This window comes from Myotis brandtii, unplaced genomic scaffold (genome assembly GCF_000412655.1).
Source record: "Myotis brandtii unplaced genomic scaffold, ASM41265v1 scaffold463, whole genome shotgun sequence".
NCBI lineage: Eukaryota > Metazoa > Chordata > Mammalia > Chiroptera > Vespertilionidae > Myotis > Myotis brandtii.
In genome coordinates this window covers 1,038,910-1,047,655 of record NW_005367694.1, presented here as the reverse complement: position 1 = coordinate 1,047,655, position 8,746 = coordinate 1,038,910, and the positions used below count along the sequence as shown (strand labels likewise).

The window sequence follows — 8,746 nt, the reverse complement described above, 5'->3', positions numbered from 1 at the left end:
TCCTCTGGAAATTCTGTTTCTTTGTTATGGGGTGGGGCCACAACATTAGTAACAAAGAAACAGAATTTCTGGAGGATGAGGCCCAGAAATCAGGATTTTAAAAAGATTCCCAGGTGATTCTAATGTGCGGCCAAGGTTGAGAACCGCTGGTCTAGTGGGAGACACGGAGGGTAATGACAGCAATCATAATAACACGTAACGTGGTGAAAGACGGTGACCAGCGAGGTGAGGAGAGAGAGGCTGGGGGCCGCTGCAGCGTTAAGTAGATCTTTCTGAGAAGGTGACATTTAAGTCAAGAGTCAGCCATCTCGCCCGGCCGCACGGCTCCGTGGTTGAGCGTCGCCCTGTGAACCGGGAGGTCACAGTTCGATTCCCGGTCAGGGCACATGCCCGGGTTGCGGGCTCCATGCCCAGTGTGGGGCGTGCAGGAGGCAGCGGATCAGTGATTCTCTCTCACCATTGATGCTTCTGTCTCTCTCTCCCTCTCCTTTACTCTTAGAAATCAATAAAAATATATATTAACAAGAGAGAGAGTCGGCCGTCTGAGGGCAGGGCCCGTGCAAAGGCCCTGGGGTGGGAGCTGGGGCTTGAGTGAGGGAGAGGGAGGGAAACGGGGCCTCTGTGAGGACTCTGGCTTTCGCTCTGAGTGCAAAGGTCGCTCTCTCCGTGGAGCGTCTGTGCTGTGGGGGTGGCTTGGTTCCCGTGAGTGAGGCCCTTGCCCACGATGCAGGTACGGGCAGGCTGCTGTCCCTTCCCGCCGGCCCGTGGCACTGCCTCTGCCAGGAGGGTGGGCTTGGGAGCCAGGCCCCTGGCTCCCCCTCCTCTGCTTCCCACGTTGGTGGGTGCCCTGAGCCCTCAGGGACCCAGGCTGGGTTCAGACAGCAGCAGAGGGCCCTGCCCCAGGGACCCAGGCCTGAGCGGGCGGAGTTCTCCTGAGCAGAGGGCCCTGCCCCAGGCCCGGATCGGCTCGCAGGAACCCCCGGCGTCTGTGACCTGAGGCCAGCTCCACCATGAATCCGTTCCCGGAACCCACGTCCCCCAGGAGGGCCCTCGCGCCCGCGGCTCTGGGTCACGGGCCTCCCTGTTTCCCTCGCTGAGAGAAAAAGTAAATGCACTCACTGGCTGGAGTCGGGGCCAGCTGGCTTCCTGCGCTCCCCACCCCGCCCTTCCTGCCTCCCCGCCTGTCCCAGCCCCTAGGACAGGGCCGGAACCCCCGCCGCGCCCAGCCGCCACCTCTGTGCACACCTCAGGCCTCGCCCAGTTCAGTCCCTGGAGCCTCAAGGACGCTCTTTGTCTGTGGCCCTCTCCCCGCACCTGAATGTGCTGAATATAGCCTCCGAGTCACCGCCACAAGCCACACACCCCGCCCACAGCCAGACGTGACTGGGGCTCAGCCGGCCGGCTGACACACTGCAGGGTTCCGACCGCTGGGCGTGACGCAGAGGTCAGGCGACAGGGGTCCGGCTGGCCTCCCGGGAGGGGCTGGGGGGAGAAGCCCAGCGCGGTGACTCTTGCAAAGCCCGAGCAGCCCTGCCCAGGGTCCCCTTCCAGAACCCCCGCGGGCAGCAGCCTGGGGGTCATGCACCTGGGACCGCATCTCAGCCATCTGTCCCCTCCGCACACGACACGGGCAGACGTTCCAGCCTGTGCCCTCTGCCGCCACCTGGAACTCGGCTGGCAGTTCCGGAGCCGCTGTGCCCGACCCTCCGGCTCTCACATGATTCAATGTATATTGATGATGTAAATGGCGCCTCCCATATTTAAAAACCTCTTTGTCTGTGGCCCTCTCCCCGCACCTGAATGTGCTGAATATAGCCTCCGAGTCACCGCCACAAGCCACACACCCCGCCCACAGCCAGACGTGACTGGGGGTGCTGACACACTGCAGGGTTCCGACCGCTGGGCGTGACGCAGAGGTCAGGCGACAGGGGTCCGGCTGGCCTCCCGGGAGGGGCTGGGGGGAGAAGCCCAGCGCGGTGACTCTTGCAAAGCCCGAGCAGCCCTGCCCAGGGTCCCCTTCCAGAACCCCCGCGGGCAGCAGCCTGGGGGTCATGCACCTGGGACCGCATCTCAGCCATCTGTCCCCTCCGCACACGACACGGGCAGACGTTCCAGCCTGTGCCCTCTGCCGCCACCTGGAACTCGGCTGGCAGTTCCGGAGCCGCTGTGCCCGACCCTCCGGCTCTCACATGATTCAATGTATGTTGATGATGTAAATGGCGCCTCTCATATTTAAAAAAATATGTTTTTATTGATTTCAGAGAGGAAGGGAGAGGGAGAGAGAGATAGAAACATAGAAACAGCCCCCTACTGGGGATCGAACCCGCAACCCGGATGTGTGCCCTGACCTTGACCTCCTGGTTCACGGGTCGATGCTCAGCCACTGAGCCCGCTGGCCGGGCTGCAGTCTGTTCTGTAGGTCCATCCAATCAGGCTGGAAGGAGAGGGGGAGAGGGAGCTCGGTCTCACCCTTCTGCCCGGGGACTCCCCGCAGAGCGCTCGCTCGCGCCAACGAAGAGCAGAGAAGCCCAGAGGCCTGGGGCGCAGGTCGGGAGTGACACTGCCCGTGGGTCTCCTCCCCGCCTCCCTGTCCACAGAGGCTCTCCAAGGAGGTCCAGAACGCCCTGGCCAGAGCCAGCAACACGGCCGAGGAGACCATCAGTGCCATGAAGACCGTCCGCAGCTTCGCCAACGAGGAGCAGGAGGCGGAGGTGTACTCGCAGAAGCTGCAGCAGGTGTACAAGCTGAACAGGAAGGAGGCGGCCGCCTACACGTACTACGTCTGGGGCAGCGGGGTACGTGCCCCTGGCCCCGGGCAGGTCCGACCACGGGGACGGACGCGAAGGTGGGGGCCCCTTGCTCGGGACATTAGCTGGGTGCCTGCAGGGGGGCAGGCCGTCCCTGCTTGCTGCCTGTGCACGGGGACGCTTTCTAGGAAGGGACGCAGCTTCCGGGTGAGTGTCCCCACAGGGATCTCGCTGCCCCTGCGCGTGGGGTCCTGGGCCGAGCTCTCTTCTCAGCTGGGGAGCTCCCTGCCAAGGCCGGAGTCACCCCAAGGCCAGCCGGGGCCCAGCCTAAGCCCCTTTCTGGCAGGACGGAGGCCACCACTTACAGGCCCGGCAGAGGGCCTGGCTCACTCCCAGGATGGAGGTCACAGCCCCTCCCTGGGCGCTGGGGGCACGTGGACCCTGTCCTGTCTGCGGCCACATCTGGACAGCGGGCTCATCGGGAAACGGCTGGGCTAGGGAAGATGAGGGTTTGGTGTTCAGGGGAAGGAGGAGCTGGTGTCTACAGGGGACCCAGGGGACAGGGACCGTCGGGGTCCCCCCAGGGCAGGCCACCCCTCAGAAGTGCCCAGCCAGGAAGGGAAGGGCCTGAAACTCAGCTCAGCCAAGCCTCCCCGAGGTCTGTCCACCAGCAGGGTGCCCCTGGGGCTTGAATGGGTGGTCAGGGCTGCTGTCTCCACTCCTCCCCCAGAAACTGCCCCAGGCACTGGGCGAGGGTGGGGGGCAAGGGTGCTGGGACACAGCTCCTTCTTGGTGGAACCTGGGGGTGGGGGGGTGAGAAAACACAGACCTCACTGCCCTGCGGCCTGGCTGGCTGCGTGACCCTGGCCAGTGGACTCAACCTCTCGGATCCATGCTCTTCCCCGTGAGGACGAGGACGGACGGCTCCCGCTTGGCCAAGCCCAGGGTTTGGGGTCTGGTGTGTGTGCCAGGAACTCACAAAGACAGCCCTGTTCTCCGCCGGGCCCACGGCCAGCCCCAGCTGGGGACCTTTGCAGGGAAAACTCCACAGGGGAGGCGGGTGGGGAGGGCGTGAGTGACAGGCGGGCACCAGCCTGTGGGAGGGCGTTGCCGGCTGGGGTTCAGTGTGGGGCGGGAGTGCAGGGCCCAGGGCACCCCTCACCCCCCCCTGCAGCCCGGGGCGGGGGAAGGGGGCCGTGGGAAGGTGTGAGCCAAGCCTCCCGTGACCAACGCGCCACCCCCGCTCTGCCCCAGCTCACGCTGCTGGTGGTCCAGGTCAGCATCCTCTACTACGGAGGCCACCTCGTCATCTCCGGGCAGATGACCAGCGGCAACCTCATCTCCTTCATCATCTACGAGTTTGTCCTGGGAGACTGTATGGAGGTGAGGGGCCGGCTTGGGGCCGGGGGTGCAGGGAGCAGAGAGGGCTGTGTGACCTGGGGGAAGCTCCTTGAGGTCTCTGTGCCTCAGTTTCCTCCTCAGCACAAAGGAGGTCATGGTAGCATACCCACAGCACCCCACAAACGGTGTCATTAATACTCACATTTATATTTCACCCACGGAGATGTATAGTATAAATTAAGACCCCCCCTCCTTATTTTAATTGAAATCTTTCCAACGCTGTGGCAGCTGAAGGAGGAAGGTTCCGTTCCCCGTCCGCCACATTCTGGCGGTTTGGTTCCTTTAACTTCTCTGCTTCCCTTTCCTCGTCTGGGGGTGGTCACACCCACCCTGCGGGCGGCGCTGGGGTTTAGCGTAAATCTGGCCCCTCGCGTATCAGTATTTGTCACTCCTGTCCTCATTGGTCCTTGTCATGAGCTAGCAGGCGGGGCCTCCCGCAGCCCCTCCGGAATGGGTGCTGTGTCCTTGCTCTTCTCTCGCGCCCCTCCATCTCCTGGCACCATGGGTGGGGCGGGGGCGTCCCCGGAGCGGGGTCAGTGGGACAGGACGTGTCTCCTCGCCCCGCAGTCCGTGGGCTCTGTCTATAGCGGCCTGATGCAAGGAGTGGGGGCCGCCGAGAAGGTCTTCGAGTTCATTGACCGGCAGCCAACCATGGTGCACGATGGGAACTTGGCCCCTGACCGCGTGGAGGGCCGCGTGGACTTTGAGAACGTGACCTTCACCTACCGCACTCGGCCCCACACCAAAGTCCTGCAGGTGAGAGGGGGGCGCAGGCCTGCCCCGGTCATCCTTTCCCGCACCCCGTCTCTCACGCCTCCCCCACACCAGGCCTCCGGGCCTCGGCAGCGCAGCCAGCAGTCCGCGAGGCAGAGGCCCTGCGTCCGTGCAGTTTGGGTGCTAGCCAGGAAGGACTGAGCATTCGCAGAAGGGTGGTGCGATAGGAGTCATGCAGGGATGAGGTAACATAGCAGTCAAGGAGGGCTTCTCGGAGGAGGTGACATTTGAGCTGAAACCTGAACAAGACGCAGGAGCCAATCCAGGTTGCTCTCTGCAGAAAGAACATTCCAGGCAGAGGAGACAGCTATGAAAGTGCTGCCAGGTCCTGGGAAGGAGAGCATCCCGGGAGCCAGCAGTGCCCAACCGTGGCAAAGGGGCACGAGCACCTGAGCCAGGGGCCCACGCCGTGTCTGCGTGTTCCTTGCAGGACGTCTCCTTCAGCCTGTCCCCAGGAAAGGTGACTGCGCTCGTGGGGCCCTCGGGCAGCGGGAAGAGCTCCTGCGTCCACATCCTGGAGAACTTCTACCCCCTGGAGGGGGGCCGCGTGCTGCTGGACGGCAAGCCCATCAGCGCCTATGACCACAAGTTCCTGCACCGCGTGGTAGGTGGTGGGCCTTGCTGCCCCCTCCGCCCTCTCTGTATCCCAGCCGCTTTCTCGTGAGCAGAGAGGCGACTGGTGCCTTTCAGGGATGAATCACCAACGTAACTGCCCAGGTCACGAACAGAACACCCTGCCCCCCGGAGGCCCCCCTTGGAGCAACATCTCACCACCGTTAGGATCATAATTGTCTTTCTTTTTTCCAAACACGAGCGAAAGTTTATTTAGAAAATCACAGAGGCCCTGGCCAGCGTGGCACAGTGGTTGAGCGTCAACCTATGAACCAAGGGTCAGGGTTTCGATTCCCAGTCAGGGCTCAGGCCCGGGTTGTGGCCTCGATCCCCATTGGGGGGCGTGCAGGAGGCCGCTGATGGATGATGATTCTCATCACTGATGGTTCTCTCCCTCCCTCTCCCTTCCTCGCTGAGATTAATGAAAATATATATATGTTTAAAAAGAGCACACGGAGGGGGTGGAGACCTCCGTTCTTCCCCGCCTGGGACCCCCGGGCTGGAGGCCCCCCTTGGAGCAACATCTCACCACCGTTAGGATCATAATTGTCTTTCTTTTTTTCAAACACGAGCAAAAGTTTATTTAGAAAATCACAGAGGCCCTGGCCAGCGTGGCTCAGTGGTTGAGCGTCGACCTATGAACCAAGGAGGTCAGGGTTTGATTCCCAGTCAGGGCACATGTCCAGGTTATGGGCTCGTGCCCCAGTGTGTGTCAGTGTGTGTGTGTGTGTGTGTGTGCAAAAGGCAGCTGATCTATATTGAAGCTTCATTAATGTTTCTATCTATCCTGCTCCTTTCCTCTCTAAAAATCAATAAAAACGTATTTATTTTTGAAAAAAGAAGAAAGCCACACAGGTAGGAGAAGTGAGCCAGCTGGGCTGCATGGGCTCAGGAAACAAGTTATGGCGGCAGCAGAAGGGCCCTTGGAGCTGAGAGAGAGAGGAGCTGGGATCACAGCGCGGGCATTCATCCGTGTCTTGCTTCTTCCCTCGACGCTATTGGGAGTCATCCGGTTGAGGCTCTGGTTGTAGTTCATTCGTTTTCGTGGCTGGATGATAATCCACGGTAAACATGTCACAATGGATTTCTTTGTTCTGCCTTTAGAGGATATTGGGGTTATTTCCTGGTTTGGCTGATACCAGCAGCACTGACGTGGACAGCGGTGTCGTGTCCTGGTGCACGCAGGCACGTCCCTCGTTCCTGCCACTGGGCTGGCCGTGCCCCTCCACACCCACCAGCAGTGACGAGGGTCCCGGGGTCCCCGCTGACCTCGCCTCCAGTCCTTAACGGAGGCTATGGTGACCCCTCTGTACCTGACGCTGTGCTGACAGGGAGCGGGCACGCCCTGCACGGAAACCCAGCTGCTCAGGACGCACCGTTCGCATCACCGACATACACTAGGTCACGGGAGGGCCTGCGGTGGGCACAGAGGCCATAGGTGGTGGAGTCTGCCCACCCATGTGCACAGAACCTGGGGTGGGTGGCTGAGAAGTGGTCTCAGGCGTGCGGCCACCAGCTGCTGCCCCCCGGCATTCTGGAAGGGTCCCTGGGCAGAGCTGCTCAGGTTTGCAGGGGCGGCTACGCTCGGACGCGCGACATCCTGGTCCATCCTCGGCTGTTGCCCTTCGGCGGGTGGGTAGAGGGGGCTCGTGGCGGTGTTTCGCATTTTTCTAACGACATAAGGGTATTCACCACTTGGATTTCCTCTTTTGTGAAAACCTTTTCTTTCCTTTAAATTTAACATTTTTTTAAAAATATATTTTTTATTGATTTCTTACAGAGAGGAAGGGAGAGGGATAGAGAGTTAGAAACATCGATGAGAGAGAAACATCGATCGGCTGCCTCCTGCACACCCCTACTGGGGATGTGCCCGCAACCAAGGTACATGCCCTTGGCCAGAATCGAACCTGGGACCCTTCAGTCCCCAGGCCGACGCTCTATCCACTGAGCCAAACCGGTCAGGGCTAAATCTAACATTTTAATTCTCATAAATCCAAAACAAGAAAGTACAACATTCTAACCACAGTCCCGATTACTGGGGAAGTTTTATAACTCAGTCATGGGCGTCCCTTCCACCTCACCTTCCCATCCCACCCCGTGGGCGTAGCCAGTGCTAGCAGCTTAGTTAGTCAGTGTCCCTTCCTGCCTGTTTCCTATCTGTATACGAATGTGTTGATGTGTAAAGGCCCATGTGTCGTTTTTTAAAGGAAAACAGACTTCCCACCCCGTGGGCGTAGCCAGTGCTAGCAGCTTAGTCAGTGTCCCTTCCTGCCTGTTTCCTATCTGCATACGAATGTGTCCATGTGTAAAGGCCCAGGTGTCGTTTTTTAAAGGAAAATAGACTGCTGTGTGTGGGTATGACGATTTGATTTTATGGGTACACTGTAAGTATCTAATCCCCAATTTACAGACAACTAAATTTTTAAAAAAATTTTTATTTTGCTATTTACAATGTTGCAATGCTATCCTGAGTCCATACTATCATTTTAAAAATATTTTTTAAATTGATTTCAGAGAGGAAGGGAGAGGGAGAGAGAAACATCAATGATGAGAGAGAATCATTGATCTGCTGCCTCCTGCACCCCCCCACTGGGGATTGAGCCCACAACCCAGGCATGTGCCCTGACCAGGAATCACAGTTCGACGCTCAACCACCGAGCCATGCCGGCCGGGCCATACTATGGTTTTTGTGGACCAAATTCCTAAACGAGGACCATGAGGCAGGAGGGAGGTCTGCGGCCGGGCGTGCTGCACCTTCCTACCTCCCGGCAGGAGCAGACTCACTCAGAGCTGCTCTCTGCCTTCTTTCTCTCCTTTTCCCGGGGCAGGGCAGACCGCGAGCTCGGCCGGAGGTCAGGGAGCTTGGCTTAGCCCCGAGCGGCAAGCTGTGCGGGCCCCAGTCTGTGGGTCTGGGGAGGCCCAGGGTTGTGCAGACTCCATGGTTGGGAAGGAAGAGAGGCAGCTCAGTGCAGAGCCGCGCGGCCCGATCAGATTTCAGACCCGAGACCCCTGGCGTCAGCCAGCCGGCCGGGGCTGGCGAGGCTCCTGGTGACAGCTGGCTGCACAGTCCCGGCTTCTCAGATCGCCTCCCTCCTCCTCCTCCTCCTCTTCCTCCTCCTCCTCCTCTTCTTTCCTTCCTCCTCCTCCTCCTCCCCCTCCTCCTCTCCTTCCTCCTCCTCCTCCTCCTCCTCTTCTTCTTCCTCTCCTTCCTC

At 60.1% G+C, this 8,746-nt stretch overlaps 1 protein-coding gene across 1 annotated transcript in view; it reads left to right on the top strand.

Moving 5' to 3' along the window:
- Nucleotides 1-8,746, top strand: part of ABCB9 (ATP-binding cassette, sub-family B (MDR/TAP), member 9) — a 30,764-nt gene that overhangs the window by 8,511 nt on the left and 13,507 nt on the right. Inside the window, exons 6-9 of the mRNA XM_014547021.1 lie at nt 2,598-2,795; nt 4,002-4,130; nt 4,716-4,904; nt 5,353-5,526. Coding sequence (XP_014402507.1) covers nt 2,598-2,795; nt 4,002-4,130; nt 4,716-4,904; nt 5,353-5,526 — 690 coding nt within the window. The remainder of the gene's footprint in view (nt 1-2,597; nt 2,796-4,001; nt 4,131-4,715; nt 4,905-5,352; nt 5,527-8,746) is intronic.